This window comes from Lampetra planeri, chromosome 28 (assembly GCF_965212315.1).
Source record: "Lampetra planeri chromosome 28, kcLamPlan1.2.h2, whole genome shotgun sequence".
Lineage (NCBI taxonomy): Eukaryota > Metazoa > Chordata > Hyperoartia > Petromyzontiformes > Petromyzontidae > Lampetra > Lampetra planeri.
The window spans coordinates 9,647,377-9,671,164 of record NC_136134.1 but is presented as its reverse complement, the minus strand read 5'-3'; the positions used below and the strand labels follow the sequence as shown (position 1 = coordinate 9,671,164).

The following is a 23,788-nucleotide window of genomic DNA, read 5'->3' as shown; positions in this document are numbered from 1 at the left end:
CCTATTACAATAAATTAAGTGAACAAAAGTCAAGATACCAGACCGCATTGAAGAGATATTTTAACACTTCCAATGTAGCTACAATTTAACTGGTATAACATTACCATTCACCTGTGCTTAAAGAGGTGAACAGAATTAACCTTTCAACATAGAATAATACAAGTCCAGTTTCATAGCCAGTGTCAAATGCAAGCTTGTCAAAAAAAAAAATCGCTTGATCAACTATACAATAGAAATGCGGAGAGGAAAATGAAGATGTACTTACATCCATCATGTCCAGGAGGCCAACGCTTCGATAAAAGACGCACAAACACAGAAAACAGGGAGGGTGGGGAAAAAAACATCAGGAGTTTAAGTCACAAGGAAAGAAACATTTGGCTGTACTGCAGCAGAATGAGAAGAGCTCAAAAACTCCGTGCCAAGGGTAACGTCTGGAACCGACAAAACTTGGTGAATCAGAACCACAAAATCACTCAGTTGCCAAACGGTGACTCGCCCGCCAGTTGACGTATCTGCACACTTTCGGTGAGTAACAACTTGCCAACTCCACGTGTTTATATTTTTACTAGCAGGACGTACTCGGCGTTGCTTACAGACACATCGACTTACACACGCACACAAAGATCCCCTGTATAGCCTTAACAGACTGTAGGGGCAAGTGCTGTTAGCGAGCACCTATGAAGGCCGGAACGGTACAAGAGGGGGTGGGTGGCCAGCACCACGCCCAACCGTCTTTGTCTCCCCAGTGGCGATGTTTACACACTGCACCAGGTACTCATTTAAGGCTGGGTCGACCTAGGGGTGGCCCAGGACCGGTTCAGATAATCGTCACTGGTGTTGGCCGTGAGCGGGAATCGAACCTGGGTCACCAGGTTCATAGCGCAGCGCGCTAACCACTACACTACCGCTCCCCACTCACACACACACATCAACCTACACACACATATGGGCTTACACACACACATAGACTAAGACACACACGCGAAAGAAAATTTCCCCCTCACCCCCACTGAACGCGTGTCACTTGGTAGAGGCCGTCCCCCCCACCGAAGGCGTGTGAGTTGGTATGGCCGAGCGCACGTAAAAACTTTATAAAAGATAAATCTCACTAAATCGCTAATTTATCTCATTCAAAGTTGAGGGACGTCAAAAACGATTAGCGTTTGCCCATCTGGGGCTTACGGCGTGATACCTGGCTAATTTTATTTGACGTTAACCCCACCATTTGAGAAACAAATACTTTGCAAGTGTGCGAACACACAGACGGACAGACAAAAAAATGTCTTTTATAGGTAAGATGGAATAAGGTATGCACGCGAGGTTTGACGGTGGATGGGGTGGGTGGTTTAGGGTTCTCCGAGGCGGTTAATTAATTGCAGATGTCACCCCTCTCAAGTCGTCACTTCTCAGTCTCCGTAAAAAAGTTAACAAGATGCCTCTTTTGGGAGGTGAGCATTTGTCAGAGCTAAATGAAGGCTACGGTCCATGATACCAATGATAACATAACTCATTAAGGAAAACGGAATACCATAATTCACAGAGAAGCCGAGTCACTTATATTTAAATTATAAATGAATGGAACCAGTATAGGTAACAAAATGATGACATCTGAATATATCCCCTCAATCATGCCCCCTACAAATTTGCTCACAGTACAAACTTCTCATTCTTATCCGGTTTCACAAATGAGTAATTGGAACCGTTTGAACAGCTGGAATACATCTGAGACCAAAATATACGAAAATTAACATCTATTGCAGTAAACTCACGTAACAATTTCAGCAATTAAGTATAGCATTCTAAATCTGATCAACGGAAACTGGTGCAAACTTTCTGCCAATGTAAAAACAAAGTCAGATTCCAATGTCCATAAATAAACAGTGGTAAAGCAAGATAATAATAATAATATTTCCTTCCGTGGACTGCAAGCAGCAACAACAGGAAATTTGGTTAATCGCCAATATGAAACGACAACCCACAAAGCAGTGGGGCATCTCCCGATCAATCCCATCCATTTGAACCAGGTGGCAGTCCGCTGGCACACCCAAAGTCAAATTTTTCAAGGGAGACCTGAGTATAACAAGAACATATTTTTATACATTTAAAAAAAATGCATCCCAGAATGCCTTCAGAAGCAACACCCTGCTGATTGGAACAAAGCTACGGTCAAAACAGTCCCGGGGGTTTGCCTTGTTTAAACAAATGACCCATGGGTCGAGTCATTAAATGTTATTTGATATTGGCGATTAGAGAAATGCCCGAACCATGACATTTTAACGTCACGCTAAACATTTAACGATTTAGTGATGGAAAAAATGATTCTTACGTCCACGATATATGCATCGAAATTAAGAATCGGTTATTCAAGATTCGGTGCAAATTATGTATCATACATGCAATAATTTGTTATTCAAGATCCATGCAAATCATTATGCTTGCACTTATTACCTTCGAAAATGCTGCCAAACAAGGCAATAATTAATGAAGCATAGAATCAATTAATAATACCAGAACTTTGCACCCCATCAAATCGAGCCCAGAGGGCGGGGAATCGCTACGTTTGATACTTCAGTAATTATGTTATACACTTGTGCGAGGCCGCCGTGATAAGCCTTACCCCCCCTGCCAGACGCGATCGAAGTCGTCGACGCAACCCATGTTGCCTGGTGCTGCGCCTTCCATGGGCCGGTAGCGAGGCGAACGTGGGTCTGCAAGGAAGGTCGGCTGGGCGAATTCGAGCACGCACGTGTCCTCACGTGCAGCCAACACAGAGTAGTGTTCAGAAGGGTGGTGACGACCGGTGCCGGCGGTGGGGAGGTGAGGGCTTAACGGCGGTGGTCCGGGCGGCCGCTCGAATGCTCGGGATGGAGGGTTGCTCAGGAGGAGGCTTTGGGTGCAGGCCTCGGTGTTACTCCACAGCGACTCGTTTCTGTATTGCGAGGGAGTAAAAAGAAAAATAAATGGGCACAATTCAATAAAGTAGTGAATACAGCAACAAACCAGATGTGGAAACGGTCAACGACGTGAATGTTTCTGGCGATGCGGGTCTCCGAAGAGAGTTTTAAGATCTTCAAACCTCTTACAATTGCTGCAACACAATGGGGATAATTATGAGGGCACCAAAGCCATTTTTGCTAGAAAGCAAGGGCAAGTACAAAACGTTTCAAGTAAAAATTCAATGCGAATTTGAAGGTGTTTTATCAGCAATTCGCCAACTAATAGACAAAATGAATGGCTAAGTCACTTAAAATGTAATGTCTTAATGGTTGCTCTACAAGTCATATGCAAGTATAAGTAAACATTTGGAACCCATGCAATTTGCACCAACCTAACAAGTAAGCAATGCTCAAAACAATTAAGGTCATTTTTACTATTTAACGAGCACAGTTATGCATATTTAGTCTGGCTTTCCATGTGTTTGGCTAATTAACATGTATCGTAACACCCTTCTATGAGTCAAATGTGCAATTGTTGGATGGGTTTACTGTGAATGCAAAATAAACAATGCATATTGCGTTACAAACAAAGCATTCATGCAATTTGAACATTACAAGAATCGCTGTATCTTCCGAGTATGAAACTCTTAAAAGTAACAATACATAAAAACGCTAAGTCGGCGTATCTGCTATTCACCAAATACCAGACAAAGAAACAGCATGGTTAAAAAAAAATGTACGGTACAACTCAATGTCTAACTTAGTGGACTAATGCGTGGTTTTAGAAGAGGATGGACAATAAAAAAAAGTGGTGGACAATTTTTCTTTATCAACAGAGGAACTTTGCTCGACTTTTGCAATCAGCAGGACCAAACCTATTTTTATAACAGAGTACTGGAATGCAAATCGGGCAACCCCACTGGGGCAATGCTAATAGCACATTTTTGAGACCATGGCCCCCCTTTCATTTGGCTAGTCTTATGATGGCGAAGGACGTTAATTTAGAAAGTATTGTGTTAAATAAGAACTCTACCAGCTCTCGCCCATCTCTTAAAACACAGCAGTGTCTTTGCTTAGCGTAAAAACACTGAGGGGGTGAAATCGGCAGTAGAGAGGGGAGCCAAAGCAAAAGGCGGCTACGCCCAAGGGGACGTGCCTGGGCTTGCCTGGGCAAAGAAACCCACGTGAGGCTCAACAGCCAATCATGGTCAACATGGGCACGTGACCAGCAAAGTTCCACCACACCTTTAGGGCACCTACTACCCCTTAAGGGTACAAAATGTTGACTTTAGGTGCAAAAGCTAAATAGTTGTATCAAAGACAACTCATTGTTAAATAAAGGATCACGTTTATTATTATTATCAAAATGTATTTTGTGCACAAGCGCTTGATGCGACAACAACAAAATCTGCCATTTAAAATAAATGGAACGGTTGAGATGAGATTTCAGGCACTTTGCGATGCAGAGGCATTAAAGTACCGTACAAATCCAAATTCTCACCCTTAAATCCATATGAACCGTACCCCTAAATCAGGGGTCGGGCAACCTGCCTCGAGACGGACACCACCGTCTCGTATTCACATGCATTGCAGCTCTTGAAATGTTGAGTTTTTTTTTTAAGTTTCGAAAAAAATGTCTCTTCTTGTTATTTTGGTTTGACGACCCCTGCCCCAAATAAAATCACTACACATCCACCAGCAACATAACAATGGTGATAAACTGCAAAGAGACGCATATGGAAGTGTTACATTTTGACCCACTAACCTACACCCATGTCTACCGACTGCCATGCGAAGGTAACAGATCAAAGGCGTTACTTTAGAAGCAGTGCAAACGCGCCCATTTAATACTCAGCGAGTGCCCTTCCAGCAGCATGATACACACAAGTGATTTCCTCCCTGGTGAGTCATCTTTCAGCGAGCACTCCAGACGCGACCATGGTGCCATCTCCTGTTTGGAGCCTGCCACTGCCACTTGAACCTGCCACGCTCATCCACTTGAGTTGACAAAATGACATCCGTGGAGTTTTAAATTTGGAAAGTTGACGCAACCCGAAAATATACAATTGCCAAAATATTTAGCGGTGTTAATTCTAACTGAAACTGTGGACACTTTCCTTCCCCCCTCCCTATCAACATCGGAATAATATTGATTTTAATTCTACATGGTGTGCACCATTATTCTGTTCGGAGGCTAACATGGTGTCATGATTAGCACACTGGCCTTAACAATGCAGAGGTCGCAGGTTCAACCTCCCAGTGCGGCAATTGAAATCTGCAAGTTTTTTGCATTCCCCACTCCCCATCTACCCGTCAGGTCGCGCATAGCTGGGTAAAGTGTGGGCACCTCTTCCAGGATGTCAAATACTACCCAGGGGTAGCAATTGCAGGGTTGCACCCATGGGTGTCAGTAAATGTACGCATTCTCTCAGCACAACTCAACTATTCATACGTTATGTTTTACATGTGAATATTACAGCCGCACTTACATATAATATAAATACTATACTTAAATTACTCTTTCTGCTTTGAACTTAATACTCCTGGAATGTCCATGTATATCACACTTTAACACGTAGGCTTTCGCGACCAATATCATCCATAATTTAAAGTAAAACATATTCAACTTCAAAACAAAAAACGGAGACAATAAATGCATAACTGGCAATTAAACCCATGTATCTTACAAACCATTAGATGCCGATGAATGTTCTGAAGAACAGTAATGTACGTGCCACATTTATTTAATAAGTGGAGTAAAGCAATGGAATCCATTACACAAAGCTTGCAACGTTGATATTAGTTCACGATTGCCGCACGCACAGACCATTCATTAATCCACGCTAACCATTACGTTTCACGTTTCCCAAAGCCGCCTGTTGTAGCCTCAGACCAGACGAGCGCTATCAAAAACTAAGACAACCCAAAAAAACACGAAACGGCTGTCTGAGTTATTCAACTTTGCAGCGGTACAACCCCGCCAAAAAATATTCCGAGTAGCGACGCCAGAGTGAAATATAAAAGTAATATGAAGTATAATAAAAAAAATCATGCAACCATTTTTACTGCTGTTGAAAAGTCACAACCACCACCCAGACACGCGCGCAACAACTGGCACACATTTCCTGCATTGCAAGGGAAAGTTTGTTCTGTGCACACGCACAAGTACAAATAATGCACACTCATGGAGAGTGGATACCCACCGCGAATAGCTCAGAAAACAGGTGGGAGGCACCCCCCAAATCCATGCAAGCCCAAACATCCCCACGACCCAGCCCATCTGTATACCCAACGTCAATTCCATTCCTCTCCGCAAATGGCTGCAATGCCAAACGGAGAGCCTCTTGCATGAAAAAAATTAAAAGTGCAGTCACCGACCACACAGACATTATGCTCTGTGCTTTTTTAGCCCAAGTGCATTTATTGATTCCTTTGATCAAATCACGATACTGTACTCAATCTCGTCAGATCTCAAAAGCCAAGCAGGATTGAGCCTGGATTGCGACGGGATGGGTGACCACTCACCATGTGCAAAAGGCAGTAGTGAGCGGTGCAGACAAAAACCCTTGTTCCGTACATCCCCCCGCCCCCACCACCACCTTCACAAATCCGAACTGACCTACGTGGTGAAGTATGGTCAAATAGCCTGCAAGGACCTCTGATTACTGCCATCCGCTCAGTAAGTTGCTCGTTACCCTGCCAGTGGAGTACATGTGTGCTGCTACGACGTGAGAGCTGCCAGTGGTGAGCGGTGTGGGTTTTACCCTTCAACCCAAACACAAAATGCACAGCTCCCCTTTCCAAGGCTGCAAACAGGAAACTCCGTCCGGATGTAGACAGATTAAAGCTTCATACTCCAACATACATTTAAGCCCCCCCCCCTTTTTTTGGAGCCTGCCTTTACATCGGCCTGGGCATGCCCTTCCACCAAAGAAAGGAAATGCAAAACAAAAAAGCCTCAACTCTCCATGTTAGCCATTGGGAAAAGTGGCAAATACAGTACTCCCGTGTGTGGCTGCAGTTATGAACATCAAAAACGTAAACCAAGAACTTCGCAATGCCCCAATATATACATAATAGAGCAGTGTATCGAAATTCACCACCCTCAAAGCAATTGAATTGATACTTCACTGGAACTGAATCTTAAACAGTTGCTCTTCATTGGCAATACGTATTATATTATACTCCTTTGCATGTTGATGTGATGCAATGCGTTGCAATATCACTAAATTTGTTACGCCATGGGGCTAGTATGCTCGTGACCTATTAGAGCGATCCACACAGTGGTGTGGTCAAGCATGGTGCTAGCCACACCACTACGTGGCTAGCCCCATTACCTGGCCACACAGAGACCCCCTTATTGAGCAAAGTTCTTGGTGCTAGCCACACCACTGCGTGGCTAACCCCATTCCTGGCCACACAGAGACCCCCTTATTGAGCAAAGTTATTGGTGCTAGCCACACCACTCCGCATGGTTCTTGACACACCACTCCGCATGGTGCCAACCAAATCACTGTCGTCTTTGTCTCCTTAGCACTGATGTTTGTAAAGTGCACAAGGTACAATGTACACACGGTGGAGTCGGCCTAGGTAAGGCCCCAGGGTACCACGTGGCACTGATGTTATCCGTGGCCAGAAACATCACTCTCTCGTTATATTTCCATAGCCCAGTGCACACACACACAAGTGCTGCACACACAGAATCACGCAGATTCCACAAACCTCCACAACGACACATAACCAGGTGATGAAATTAGTTGCAATTGGGTGCAATAAATATAACTACATCGATATTGTATTCCTTGGATGTTAATGCATTGCAATCTCGATACACACGGCAATGCAACACGTTTGTCAATGCTGGTTAAGGGGCTACCCACGCTAATTCTTTGGTCATACTTGGGGCATAGAACAGTAACAATAATGTAATAATGCAGAGGTATATTGCTGCAATGTCCTCTTGACAACAACGAAGGCAAGAAGCAGCAGCAGCAGCGTAACAACGCCTGTGTCTCTCTAAACGTGGTGGTCGCCAGCCGTCTGAGACAACAATCCACGACCAAAAACTGCTTCGGCTTGAGTCCCCCATTGAGATTCGGGAGCAAATCCGGGTAATGTTTAGTCGCAAGCTACACACAACAAAAAATTGAAACGTGTGTAAACAAAACCCGATTAAATTTAAGTAACCGCTAGGAAATCGCTCCGTTAACCCCGAGCCAACAAATATCACCCGTGAGTTCTTAAAAAGCACACCACACATACGTGAATGTCAATCTCGCTCTACGCCCAGAAAGACCTTAGATGCACTTTGCTCAACAAGAGGGGTCTTTATAAGTGATATAGAGTATAAAGTCTCCCCACCCCCCCACCATAACAAGCCTATAACTTGTAGCAACGTAGCTGACACAGCAAGCGGGTGACCAGCGGAAATAACATTCACCTACACGTGTAGTAGATATTACACCGTGTTTACATGCGACGAAACAAAGTGAAAGCCCAGCCGTCGTAGTGTGTATGTGTTAAGCACTTCATTCATTCCACTGGATCGAAGCACTTTTAAATTTAGATTGAGAAACGAATTTCTTTCGCACTGTTTTGTGTGTTTAGTTTGGTTATTCCTCCCCACCACCTCCCGATTAGCACGGTTAGCTACGTACGGTGCGAAAGAAGTTCAACATATGTAGATTCGCTATTATTGTCCGTATAAATAAATCGAACTGGCAGACCCTTTTCATTGCCATTTAGCTCGTGAAAATAGGATACTGCCATCATACGCAAACAATATAATAGAATAACACCGTCTTAGGTTTGACTCAGTAAATAAATAAATAAAATGCAATGGACTTATGCTAATAAGCAGGGCTACGCTGTGGTCAGGAGATGGCGGTACAGCGAAATCCATTGTTGTTGTAGTGTACTGAACTCCGTCTATGCTCCCCCGCCTACAAAAATACGCACTCAGGGTGGTGAAGTATGGTCAAATAAATATTCACAGAAGTAGGTGGGGGGGGGCTCATCTAGCAGTGGATTGCAAACAAAGGCTGCACATGTAAACACTGCACAGTACTGCACAATAATCCGGAGGCTTAACGTATTGCACGGCACACACTCGTTACATTTCAAACGACACACCAATGTATAATCGTTACAAGTTTTAAATGCATTGGAGAAAGTATGCAGTTTAATCCAAATTTAAAAGCTAAACAAGTGGGCCGCTTGGGCCCAGGACACTTGAGCCTATAGCAGCACGGATGGATTGGACGACCGCGAAGGATACTAACGGAGCGGGCAGTCACGGTAACGAAGCGCATCGGAAAGCAAAGGGCGCTCCAACCAGCAGCGTGGAGGAGACGCGAGAGAGCGCAATGACTTCAAGACTTCATCCAGCGGTGGACTTACCACGATTGAAGAACTTTGGTAGAGGAAGGGGGGTGGGGAAGGGAGGAAGGGGGGGAGTGGGGGAGGGGATGGGGGGGGAAGGGGGGAGCCGGGTGGGGGGGAAGGGTGGTAGAGGGGAGGGGGGAAGGGGGGTAGAGGGGAGGGGGGAAGGGGGGTAGAGGGGAGGGGGGGGAAGGGGGGTAGAGGGGAGGGGGGTAGAGGGGAGGGGGGGAAGGAGGGTAGAGGGGAGGGGGGGGAAGGGGGGTAGAGGGGAGGGGGGGTGAGGGGAGGGGGGTGAGGTGAGGGGGGTGAGGGGAGGGGGGAAGATGAGTGAGGAGAGGGGGAAGGGGGGGTGAGAGGAGGGGGGAAGGGGGGGGTGAGAGGAGGGGGGAAGGGGAGTGAGGGGAGGGGGGGAAGGGGAGTGAGGGGAGGGGGGGAAGGGGAGTGAGGGGAGGGGGGGAAGGGGGGTGAGGGGAGGGGGGGAAGGGGGGTGAGGGGGGGAAGGGGGGTGAGGGGAGGGGGGGAAGGGAGGTGAGGGGAGGGGGGGGAAGGGGGGTGAGGGGAGGGGGGGAAGGGGGGTGAGGGGAGGGGGGGAAGGGGGGTGAGTGGAGGGGGGGAAGGGGGGTGAGGGGAGGGGGAAGGGGGAAGAGGGGTTACCCACCCACCCCCACGTTACACACACAATGGAAGGCAAAATGTTAAAGAGATTTTCCACCCGTCCCGTCTCCCATTGCCTCGAGCGAGAACTTCGACATCTACAACAACCAAGAACCGGCGCAAAAGTTTGAATGAATTTAAGCAAAGACGACAACGGAGGCGGCACTCAACAGCATATTTACATTATCCACAAACCGCTTTAAAACACTGTAGGCCCCAATGCATTCTGCGGTGAAAGCGGCATCGGGGGCCTTACAACAACCATCACCACTCAACCAACTTCGAATTAAAACTACAGACTCCAAATTCAACGCCGACACACTTACCCGGGCTTTCTTTTTCCTCGGCTTCGGTGTGCTGCAGCCTCTTAGCCGACTGTAGAACGGTGAAGTTTGTGGGTTTGTTGTGAGGAGAAACCCCGCCAAACTGCTATACCGCGCGTCCCGCTCACTGAAGCGCCTTAAAAGCGGTGACCCCCTTTGGTGAATTTAAAACCACAGACTCCAAACCTTTCTTCGGTTCGTGGCCTTGTTCACCGTAGCACGGTGAAGTCCGTTAACGTTGATTAGAGTTTGTTTGTTTGTTAAGAGAAGACGGAAAAACTGCAGCGAGACCACGCGTCCGCACAGCATGAGTTTTGCCCACACGTTTGCATTTACTAGCGCGCATAAGGATCGACGGCGCCGATGGGCAGGGCGAGGGTGGGGGGGGTGTCACGTGATCGCGGCGCCGGCCAACCGCCGCGCGGGAGCGACTTATGCGGCGTGGGAATTCTAATCGGGTCGCGTGTTTGGGGTGACGTCACCCGACGTGTTGGGGGGGGCTTGTTAAATGTGGCCCCGCCCCCCTCCATTACCTGTGAAGAGTTTAACCTAAATTAATACTCTTAGCTATATGTGTTTAACGTCTTTATGGCGAATATAAATAACAAATCTGTTTTTTTAAACGAAAACTATACGTCTCCTTCATGTATCTGTCTCCACGTTTAAAACTAGTTTTTTTTTCCTTTAAGAGCTTCACAGATCATTGGATTTCTCCAGCATAAATAAATGTTCATCCAAGACAGCCCCTACAGCCTTCTGTGTTGTGCTTCATTTCAGGGGCGTTGATTTAGGACACGCAACATGAGACGATACTGCGTGACCGTCCACCGATGAGACAGTAAACGTGGAAGCCCCATGCACAGCTTTGTGTTAATCAGTGCTGTTGAAATGTTGTGCTGTACTCACAGAAAGCCATAGATAAGGCTGATGGAGTTGTGTCAAATGAAAACTTCTATATTGTTATGTTTTCTGAGGGACAGATCAATTAAGTTGACAGCAACAAACGCAACACATTCGTCAATAACACCGTAGCCTTCAAAGTAAAAAAATATTACATCAGTGACATTTCGGCAAATGGCCGTTCTTGTGTTGTTTGTTGTTGTAACTCGCTGACACGCCCCGACTGAAAAGAGACTTCATAGCTCATCGGATTCCTCCTGCAGTCGAAATAGAGATTCTGATTCTAATCACATCAAGAGTCCAGAGAAAGAGATATGGTCGATTGGAGTTGGAGATTGCACTACTCGCCATAGGGTCTGATAAGTTTCTATATGGGTCCTATAGTTATGCAAGAGAGGCCAGAGAGAATGGATAACAGTTGGAAACTGCACTAGAAACAAATTGTAAATGTTGTGGGTTTACTCTCCAATGTAGTCGATTTGTAAATGTTGTGGGTTTACTCTCCAACACACCGGTGTGCTGTACTAGTAACGAATTGTTATGTTTTGTTTACGTGGCAAAACATACTTATTGGCTGTATCGAGTGGTTTAAGGACACATTCATATTTACGCGATCCAACACAAAAAACTTAATTTATGGACGATCCACCATGGTGTACACTATGCCCCCACTATGTGTGTGCAGTCTTCACAGGCGCCCTTATCTCTCAAACTATACCCCATGGTTTACACCATGCCGACACAGTGTGTGTGCAGTCTTCACAGGCGCCCTTATCTCTCAAACTCTACACCATGGTGTACACCATGACCCCATTGTGTATCGTGCAGTCTTATCAGGCCCCTTATCTCTCAGACTGCTGTTATGTGCTAGGAAGAAAGGATATTGACCGAAAAGTTGCCTATTATATACGTTTTCATATTAAGGCAGTGTTATTGGTGAATAATTTCAAGTTTTCCTTGATTACAATAAAGCAATATCTCAAATGGTATCGTGATAACAGAATACTGATTGTGATGAAGTAATTATTGCTGTATTCACCCAAGATTGACGTGGTTGATTGAAATGATTGTACAATTAATTTTACCGCATTGTACTATGCTACAGGACAGTACAGTCGTTCTATAACTGTGCCATTTCATAGTCCAGACACCCTTTAGCACCTTGCCCAATGACCATTTTAGATTTTCACATTTTAACTAATTTGGCCAAAATCTAGTTGACCTAGTGGGTAGTGTTCAGATGTTAGACTGAATGTGCAATATATACCGTTGTTTTATGATAGTAAAGGTAATAAACCTTTAGGGCTGTTTCTGTTTGTTGATACAAATCCTGGATTAAAGGCCTCCCCCACACTTGTGTTGGTGGCCATGAGAGTTGGTTGACCATAAAGTAATAATGATTAAAGTACAATTGTAAAATATGAGCTGTAGTTTAAAATAACATCGTTACGATTGAATGTACTGTATGGCCTTTACTTTTTTATATTTCATTATCACCGGTTTACTGTTATGAAGTGAGGGGGTAATGGTTCAGCGGTTTAGGATGAAGATGTGAGTGTTGGGAGTTAAGCGGTTATCATTAGCGGTTTAAGGTATATAGGGTTTCGGGTCTGGATTGATTATTTAGGGGTTCAAGAATTAGAATAGTGCTAGGGGTTATGATCAGGAGTGCTTCAGGCTGATTTTCTGACGAAAAAATCTGCACCTTTGGTATAAAAGATTACTGTGCAATATTCAGCTCATACTTTACATTCAGCTCCATTTTGCTCTGTCACCAAAAAGGGTGTTTTCAGAGCACTGTATAACTGTATTACTTATTGATCTAATATAAAGTACAGTTTTATACGATCACTGTGCCTACAGTATTTGGTATTTATGTACAGTACTGCAGAGTACAGTATTATTGAGAATTACTGTACAGCATTAATTTTTGTTACTGGATTGTTTAATTCAGTAAACTGTTATTTAAGAATACAGGACAACTTACTTTTATCAGGAATCCTATTATGCGACTCCTATTATCCGATGTGGCCATTGGGTCTGCAAAAAAGAACTCATAATCTGCGGCATCAGTGTTCATAATTTCACAATCTCCAGTGGTTTCCCTCTCCCGTCCCTCAACGGACAATTGGAGTAAAATCGAACATTATGAAGAAAACAATCGAGGATAATAGGATCATCAATAATCGAGGATCAATGTATTCCTCGATTCATGTTTTTTTTCTGGGTTAGATCTCGTCAGTATAAATGTGTCGTTGACCCGCCACCACCCGACACAGCCAATTAGTAAGGGTTCATCACGTAAACAAAACGTGCCAATTAGTTACGACTTTAGCCCACCTGGTGTTTACGACGTTTCGCTGGTAATTACATCCAGCATCATCGGGCGATTTTATGCCAGAAATTCTCAATTTGTAAAAATGTTGTGGATTTACTCTCCAACACACTGGTGGGCAGAAGTAGTAACTAATTGGCTAAGTTCTGTTTACGTGTCAAAGCTTACTAATTGGCTGTGTCGGGTGGTGGCGTGTTAACGACGACACATTTCTACTTAGGCGATCTAACCCCCCCCCCAAAAAACTTTACTATTAATAATATCGGTCGCAAAAGCCTACTAGGTGGTAATCAGGAATCCTCGATATTGAGTCCCTTATTTCAAACACAAACGGCTGAATTCTCTCGTCTTGGCTGCCATCGAAGCCATAAAGCCCTGTTGCTCTCAGCTGGAAAATGGTTGCGTCATAAATCAGCTGGGGAAATCCCCTTCTCTCGTGTACCCTGCCCAAGTAACGACATCCAGCCGCCCAAGATCTGTTGTTAACCATTAAACGAGGCCAGAGACGACTTGGTGTCCTGGCATTTGCTTAGGTTTGTGGGGGTTTTTTTTCTTCTACGGTGGCACTGTAGAAGAATTGTCACATTAACCTGTTAGACGGGACCCTCTCTGTCACCTGTAACACAGTTGTTGTCTAAGACACCTTTAAGTGCAAAATGGTATTTTTTCCACTTGGTTTGAAATGTTAAGAGTCAACGCCGAGGTTGTAAATAGCACCTTCAAGTGCTGTTAACCACTAAACAACACGAGAGACTTTGGCTCCTGGCCCATGCTTTGTTTTTATACAGTAAATAAATTGTCACATTAACCTGTTAGACAGGCCCTTTATGTCTTCTGTAGACAGTTGTATAAGACACCCTTAAGTGGTAAATGTGTGTTTTTTTTTCTTCCACTTACGTAGTTTAAAATTTAAGGGTTCGCAACAAACACGGAACGTTGGGCCAACAAACACGGAACATTGGGCCAACATTGGGCCTATTGTTCCAACCACATGTCAACGTTCACCTAACGTTGGCATGCTGACTGGGTAATAATTGTTGTCGTGGTGTAATAGCACAATACTGGGCTTGAAATGATTGTAAAATTCATTTCACCGCATTGTACTATGCTACAGAGCAATAGTTCTGTAACTGTGCCATTTGAAACGATGGTGGCAAGTTTCTTAAATCTGAAATACCTTCATGCCTATGTACGCAGGTTGGTAGGGTAAAGTGTGGGCACTCCCACCTCTTCCAGCATGGAAGAGTAGGCCAAAGCACCCTCTGAAGGTGCTCTGTAGAGCTCCCTTTAGTTGAGCCCCTACTTCCAGCAGCGGTTTAAATACATTACAACACTGCTGCGAGTATTATAATTGCAGGGCTGCACCTATACCTCCTGACATTAAAAGCAGTTCAAGATAAGGGGAAAATATTAATGAGTTTTTCTGCAATGGGAATAGTAGTACTGTACAGTGTTGTCAAAGAAGACAAAGTGTAGTAATAGTAATTTACTAGAAACCCCACGACTTAGATTCAATTCCGAGTTACCGATAAATGTCTTGCCACAAGTAAAATCTGATGCGATTTGACACTCACAGTTAGTGGAAAATCGATATCTGTGGCAGGGGGAAGTACAGCATATCAGTTGAACAATACAATGTTTTATTTTTGTTTTTACTGAAGTGGAACATTGCAATGCTACACTACGCAAACATCAACACCACCACCATGGAATAGCAAGCAGTACAGTAAGTAGATCAGTGATAAGACATTTTCACAGCATCTACCTGCGCATATCACGTTTACAGTAAACATTTAACATCTATAAACATCCATGTTTTACGTGCTATGAGGAAGGGATATTGCCTGAAACGTCACCTATTATATATTTTCATTTTAAGGCAGTGTTATTGACGAATGTGGCGAGTCTGTTAACACAGGCATAGAGACTTTCCAGCCGTTCTATAATGTATGTATGTTGAATTTCTTTTGCACCGTACGTAGCCAACCGTGCTAATGTATTCACAGTGATGTCGGCTACATAAATTGCAGATCCTGTTATCTACGAGGTTATCGATACATTTATTTCACTCATCGGCAAAAAAAACATTGTATATAATTGGGATTAAAATGATGAATTTGCTGATGAACTGCACTTATCTGTAAAAATTTGTATTGCGAATATTGTAATCGAAAGCCGTTACACAATGGAGGAAGGGGGGGAAATGCGGATAAAGGAAGAATATGGGAAGGAATAATACTGTAAATACAATGAGTTGCAGGTAATAGGGTCGCAGATAAGACGAGTTTGAATGTCTCTACTGTCTGATACCACGTGTAACCCCTGTAGTGTAGTATGACATTGTATTTTAGATACAGTGATTTAGAAATCCAAACTCATTTTTATTTGTCCATCCATGAGCCTGTCGACCACATCATACTGAGTCATATAATGGCTCATCCTGTCTGCATGGCAGGCGGGATAAGCCGTGTATTGCCTTTAATTTAAATGAGAGAGAAAAATTACCCCGTTTTATTCCCACAACGCTAATCCTAGACTATTTTCAAAGCCCTCTTCCCATGCCTCAAATTCTTTAAGTAAAAAGTTCGGAATAGTTTTTTTTGTTTGGTTTGCAAACTGAAGAAATAACATGGACCCACTGCCATTTTGTGTGTCTGAATGGCCACGTGTTGGCACTGTGATTGTGATTTAGACATCATCACCCTACCAGCCATAGGGCGGGCTTATTCTGGCTTGGTCCATCCACTGTATCACCAGGTCGTTTCTATTTTTAGCAGCACTTGGGTAAACAAAATAGATTACTGTATGTCGGGTTTACGTTTACTTTCGTGAAAAAGGTCAACTGTTAGTATGTAATATGTAGTAGCGGTGCCTCAGGGTGGTATAGCATAAGCAAGGCAACCATCGACCATGGCTTTGGATGTTTCTCCCACTCCGCTCAGTATCTTATTCGATGAGTTTCTTTAGTTTGGCTGTTGCAGCCTTACTTGGTAACATGAAAGTAGATTTTTTGTTGTTAAAATTTTGTATCCTTTGGCATTTCAACTGCGTTGTAAAAATCCTAAACGCTGTCTGCTGTTACTGGTTTTAAGGGTTCACTGTTTAATTTGATTCCTTACACTGGTTGTTAGTGCGATTGGTACTCGTAGCAGGCCAATGAGGTGAACATAGCTGAGAGAACGAAACGGAACAAGTCAGAAACAATTAAAACGCGACGGGCAAAAATTGTACGACTGATTGTTCAATGAAATCACAACCGCGAATCGTGACAGTTCATCAAATCTCTCGACCGTGAAACCATTCCATGCCGACCATCCAGCCACCAATCTCATTATGCGAAGATCTGTGGGGCGTTTGGCCTGTTAAAATGCATTCTCGATTGCCCGTGGCGGAATATCCAGGAAACAAATCTAAAATCTTAATCCTGGGGCGTGTGCTCGTTTAATTATTCGCTGCTCCTCACTCGTACGGGGGGGGGGGGGGTCAACGACTCAATGCCCACATGGCTACACACCCATCAGCGTGTAAACCAACTACTCAGAGGCAATGGCAACCGACGATGACATTCTGCATTACCACCTCCAACCCGTGCTGTGAAGGTAAACAACGAATGCTCTGAGTTGCTGAAGCCACATTTACATTACGTTTCGCAATATCCCCATTTTGTTTTTTTCGGGACACTCCCCCATCCCCCATTACCCTGGATAATCGCCAACTTGGGGGAGGGGCACGGTGGCCTGGTCTACAGGAGCTCGTGGGTGCGAACCCGACCCTGACGCCTGCTGTATATTTGGAGTTTGCATGTTCTCCCCGGAGTCGCGTGGATTTTTCTCCGGGTCCTCCGTTTTTTTTCCCTCCACATTTAGAACCCAACATCACGCGTTTAGAGTATTTGGCTGCTATACATTTCCACACGATGACCAGCCACTCCGTTGAGCTGTCATTTGTGGCCAGGTAGCTTCTGAAAAAGAGCTGTATAACTCAATGGGCCTTACCTGGTAAAATAAAAACAAAAGTTTAGTTTAGAGAGTTGACTGCAATGTGCGAGGTTGCTTATGTCGAGGTTGTGATGTGAAGAATGAGGGGGGGACAGCGGAAGGGCAAGTAGCCAACAGGGCTCCTGAAGAAGACAAGGCATACGATTTCCTGTTTCCTTCCCAGTCAAATGGTTGGGAAAGAGGCAATGCCTCCCCGCCTCTGTTCTCTCCATCCCCTTTGTTCCCACGCCTATGAGAACAGCTGCCCATCCACACCCCCCCACCTCCCTCCTGGCTGGGAGTCAGAGAGGAGTGTGGATGGACGGAAGATTCGGGGGGGGGTGGGTTGGGGGTTAGGATGGAAGGAGAGTGGGTCGTGAAACTTGAGACGTCGAAAACAAAATAATTTCCTGGGCCGGAGCGTCTGCTGTCTGGGCGTGCATGCAAACGCACATGGCATAGTGGCATAATGTCACTTAGCACGCACCATGTATACAAAGAGGGCATCTATATACAGTACTGGCGCACGTGTGTTTTTGGGAATGGTCGTCGCCACCCACCCCTCGTGTGCCGTGCCGGCCTTCATAGGTGCTCGCTATCAGCACTTGGCCCGATAGTCTATTAAGGCTGGACAAGGGATATTTTGTCTTTGCAGTGGTTTGCTCTTCGTGGTACAATACTGGTGACCTGACCTTGATTTCTGACCCTGGTATCTGAACCTGTTCTGGGTCTCGTCGAGGTGGATTCAGCCTCAAGTGAGTGTATCCTCGATTCGTATTCGTATTCGCACCCGGAAGACAAAGGCGGCCACATCACTCCCTTGTGAGCGATGCTGGCTTTACTGTACGTATGTAATAGGTGCTCACTAACAGCACTTAGCCCTACAGTATTTAAGACTCACAGAGGTATTTTCACGTCTAGGCAAAATAGATAAGCAATTTCTCCATTTAGCTGACTCTACGTAAAAAAACTAAACATTTACACAACCATCAGGCCCACGGCCTTTTGGCAGTGCATAATTGCAGCACCTCTAGAGGGTGTTTTTGGCCTACTCTTCTACGCTGGCCTGACGCCTTGAAAGAGGTGATGGTGCCCACACTTTACCCCACCACACGTGACCTGCCAATTGACCGACTGTTGCGTACCCATTTATACTGCTGAGTGAACATAAATAAGGTAAGAAACGGGCAATTAATAGACGAGGGTGTGTTTTACAATGTGAATAATAAAATAACTCTTACTTATTTCTGCATCAACCCGTGTGGCATAGTGAGTAATGGTTTCCAGCCACACTCTTGCGGTGACCCAGGCAGTCAAAACCATTCCAGAGTTGGAAAACTTTGATTCAGTAGGCCAGTGTTCTTCGCTAATTTCCAGAGGAGGTGGCCACTTTCGCCAATAAGACATCATCAGTGTGAGGGCCGCCGCATCATTTGAAACCCAGTGGCTGGCCGTGTATATTACACCTAGGCCTTCAGTGCTATCCTTCCGCAATTAAACCGCCTTCGAATAACCTCACCATGACACTAGGGCTATAGGCTATTGTCATTCAACGTAACCACCCCATATTCACAGCCTATATCGAGTGGAATAACGTGATTTAACACGAGGCTCAACACCTATGAGAGTTACAATACACTAATTGCAGAGACAGGAAACCATCAAGGATGTACCACTATTACGCAGTATGACAGGATGCTGCATCACAAATAGACATCGCATAGCCCAAATCAATCTCATTACCAAAGAAACAAGAACAAACTCACAACAACCAGTCACATTTACTCATACGACCACCAATTAAGCAAAAATGCCGTAAAACACAAATAACACAATCAGGATTCAACAGGCTTCCCCACAAAAAAAAATCTAAAGCACTACATCTAAAAATCTACACGTCACGAAAGAAAGTTTAAATACATCTTAGATGACTAGGGGTTGTTCGGGGGTGCCTGCGGCTCCCCCTCACAACCATTTACGGCCTTTGGCCAAGAAAGTCACGAAAAAAATTGCACACGAACGACGCATTCACGCAAGCACCCGATGCCGACTGACTGAGATGACTGAGATGAGTGGCTGATGCACCACCTGTACCAACTTGCAGAGGTGTGGACTCGAGTCATGCGACTTGGACTAGAGTCAGACTCGAGTCATGATTTTGATGACTTCAGACTCGACTTGGACTTGCCTCATCTTTGACTCGACTTGACTCGGGACTCGAGAGCAAAGACTTGAGACTTACTTGTGACTTGCATAACAATGACTTTGTCCCACCTCTGCCAACTTGCTGTGCTTTAGCCACCCGGCGCTCCGCTCGTTGTTGTGAGCGTCGCTCCTCCGCCCTCCGTTGTTGTTGGAGAGCGACTGCCTTAACAGACTGTAGGGGCAAGTGCTGTTAGCGAGCACCTACGAAGACCGGCACGGCACACGAGGGGGTGGGTGGCCAGCACCACGCCCGACCGCCTTTGTCTCCCCAGTGGCGATGTTTACACACCACACCAGGTACTCATTTCAGGCTGAGTCGACCTAGGGGAGGCCCAGGACCGGTTCAGATAATCGTCACTGGTGTTGGCCGTGAGCCGGAATCGAACTCGGGTCGCCGGGTTCATAGCGCAGCGCGCTAACCGCTACACCACTGCTCCCCATGTACACACACACATACGTACACACACATACATACACACACACGTACACACATCACACCGCTCCAGTCGTTCTCTGCGCTGGGTAGGGGAAAGTGAAGGGCGACTGAGTTAAGCAATTCCCGCAATGGTTAGAGTCGGTGGGATTTTTTCTAACCCGCGATATTCCTCGTGCCCGTGCGGGGGTGGGTGGGGGGCAAAAAAAAATAGCCACTGGGAGATCGCTGGGGTCCAGAGCCAATGCACATGCCTGCAATTCCTAGGAACTCTGGGCATGCGGAGTGCTGATGTGCAAAACATGCCCGTTGCGCAACCATTAGCAGGGACACTTGTGGCCAAGCCGGGCGGGTGTACGACGACTCTGGGAGTAGGAGTGGAGTCCTCTGGTCAGGGTATTCGCGTGTCAAGCAAAAGTCCCCATCCCCTCGACCATACCAGATGAGTGGGGAGCGGCGAAAGGATTTGCATTTGTGTGCAAAACTGTGGGCGGGGGGGGGTTGTTGTTTCCTTATTATTGGTTCTTTGGTTAAAGTCACGTAGAAGGGAAATAATTAAGTAATACAAATTTTACAAATAAAATTCTCACGACGTTTCGACTGCAACACAAGCAATCATCATCAGGCTATTGCACACAAACGTCGTGAGAATGTTATTGTTTCGTATTTTTATTATTTTATTATTTCCCTTCTACGTGACCTGGAATATGAATCCCTGCAGCCACGAAAGCTTTAAATCAAAATTTGTTGTTTTCTTGTTAAGTTCAGTTCGTCAACTATCACGGGAGGTCATTGTGTATCCCCCTACCGGATTGTCCATCCCACTGTCGCCTGCCAGCCATCGCTATCTCTGTCACGGTGCTATTAACCAACAAGTCAACAATGGAGGGTTTGGCTCCACGCGTCGTTTAATGATTAATGACAACTTTTTTTAGTTTTTCTTTGGCAGAGTGATACAGACGACGGGAAATCCCCCGGCGTTATCTGACGCAACGTTTGTTCAATTCGGAGCAAGAGGGGTCCGTCCACCACCAAACGAAGGCAGATAACGGCGCAGCAGCAGCAGTTGATGACCACAATAACGATGATGCTAATTTGTAACTCGCACACATTTTCACTTTGCCCGAGTGCAGCGACACTGAGGTGCGGAGTCCAGGTCAGAGATCCGCTCGGTTAAAAGTCAAATAACAAACAAACAAAAAACATGTTGTTTTGAGAAAGCGCTTGAAGGTAGGCAAAGGGTGAGGACTGCGAATCTGGATGAGGGATGGCGTCGTGCCAGATGGTGGTAGTGGAGGAGCCACCAGTGGTCTGGACTCTCTGGTCTCGAGAGTATCTCCTAAGTCGAGCTGTGGAGAGTTCTGGTGGTGGTTTGGGAGGTCACGGAGGGCAAACCCGTCCTGTGGGGCAGTGGAACAGAGGCAGGCGATTTTGAAAGTGATTCTGATTGGGATTGGGAGCCAGCCAGCTTCTATCCTCTGTTGGATGGCATCTTCCCACACCACGTGGTCATCTCTCGCGCACGCCCCAGTGATGTTACCATCAGAATTTTTTTTAAACTCCGGCACGTGACCTCATCTCATCGCTCCATCTCCGCGGCAGTCCCCCCCCCCCCCCTCATCATGGGCGAATTCGCTCCTTCAGCTGCCAATCTGTCGCCAGTCTCGTCCACTGTTCCATCATTCCTTTTAGCCACGATGTGTTGTTTCCTGCCCAAGCCCGTTTAAGTACAGCGTCTATTTAGACTGGTAATGTATGGATGTGTGTTGAACTTCTTTCGCGCCGTACGTAGCTAACCGTGCCGATCGGAGGTGCGGTGGAAGGACAATAAACTAAACACAAAAAATGAGTTCCACAGAAAATAGTTTTCGATCTAGATTTAAAAGTGCACAGCTTCAGTGCCTTCCTAATATCAGAAGAGCATTCCAGACGGCCGCATAAGCGCATCTGAAAGCGCGCGATGCAGTGACCGTCTTTGTTCTATGGTTAGCCAAAAATCGCTGATGCAAGGATGAGATACACACATCACAGTCATAGCCAGCCACCTTTTTGTGTTGTTCATGACACTTCTTATGGAGTATGTATTTCATGCCGAGTTGACCTAGGGGAGGCCCAGGCCAAAATTCAGCTGACAACTGCTGACAGTGCACTGCGCACGGTTGTGCGGCGTTCGTTGTCCGATGCGTTTTCTGCAGGGCGCCGAGTGGTTGTTCGTCGCGATGTTCCACCTTTGTCTGCACACGCTGGGGACCTTTTTTGCGGTTCCTTAAGTTCAGTTCCTTGACGAAGCTCCCAACACTTTGGGAGCCAAAACTCATTCTTAATGGACTTGGCCTAAATATCCCAAACGAGGCAGGACCCTCCGGAAGAGGAGTCTTTAAAGTCTTTAGCGAGGCTTTTGTGGTATGGGTGGTGGTGGGGGGGTGAATAAATGCACACACGCTCCAACCGAGGGCACGCACGCCGTGGCCACGCGTACACACAAACAACACGGGCGGCACATGGGCAAACCCAAACACAGCTGCCATCCGCACATTTTTATTCGCCGGACTTGTTATTAATGTGACGGCTCCCCTCCCACGGGGTGGTTGGGGGGGGGTGGCACGTCCAGACAGCTTTCTGAACTCAATCCCTTATTCCCGCGTGCATCGCCAATCAACATCTGCACGGCCGCACCGGCTGCGGAACACAGGCACGGGACTATGTATAGAAACTAGATTCGAAACTTTCGTGACTGCAGGAATTACTCTTTGGTTCTTTCGGTAAAGTCACGTAGAAAGAAATTTAATAACATAATAATAGAATACGACGTTTCGATTGCAACACAAGCAACCGTCATCAGGTAAAAATGAATGAGAAAACAAACATAGTGCTATGTATAGACTTTGTTTTGATTGAATGTTGACCGTGGCAATTCATAAACATGCTTCCTGCTTGGAAATTTTATAAACAACAATAAAAAAATACGAAACATCGTGCGAGAAAACTCTTATTCAGCGGTGATGTGCGGGGCCAATATGGCCGACTGTATTATCCACGCGGTTATCCGCGAGTTTTCTCCACTTAATCGGAGCAGGGGGTAACGGGATTCATTTTCAGCGCGGGTAATCTTGTCCACACAAAAATGTACGCGCGTAATTGAAATCCATCGCGGCAATTCATTTATGAGAAAAGTAGTCCGACAATCGCGGAAGATTGTAAAGACAGGGCGACCTACAATAGGAATTTTCGCACACGCGGGTGATAGGATAACGGATAAGAGGAGTTCTCCTGGGCAAGTTTGTCATCGTGAAAATTGGGCCTTTGCCTGGTGAAATTAAAAAAATTTGTTTAGTTTAAATAGTTTAGTCGTTGACTTTTTCGGCAGATATTTTAGCGGAGTCGTGCCAACGTGCCGACGTCTCCGCGTTTTGCCGACGACCCGGCAAATCGCCAAGCCAATGTGCCCGTTTTCGTCTTGGCCAAGACTAAAGTCTGGCCCTCTGTGCGCGGTCGTGTTGGGGCGGCTTCACATTCCCGGCGCTTGCTGTTTAGGGGGGCAGATGACTCAAGTGTAATGTATACCGGTGTTTCTCCCACGTGCATTTCTTGCATGAATTACATTTTCCAAGTTGCTTAAATTCTTCACAATCTGAACAAGTGTT

General features: G+C 45.7%; 1 protein-coding gene across 6 annotated transcripts in view; it reads right to left on the bottom strand.

The window, feature by feature from the left end:
• LOC144728410 (tumor protein 63-like) overlaps positions 1-23,788 on the bottom strand; it is a 44,837-nt gene that overhangs the window by 12,202 nt on the left and 8,847 nt on the right. For 2 of the 6 annotated variants that reach the window (XM_078607831.1, XM_078607832.1), the window contains exons 1-3: positions 10,298-10,639; positions 2,618-2,929; positions 266-290 (exon numbers count right to left, since the gene is read on the bottom strand). In XM_078607831.1, coding sequence (XP_078463957.1) covers positions 266-290; positions 2,618-2,682 — 90 coding nt within the window. In that variant the 5' untranslated portion in view covers positions 2,683-2,929; positions 10,298-10,639. The other 4 variants (XM_078607830.1, XM_078607829.1, XM_078607834.1 and 1 more) reach the window with 3 other exon arrangements.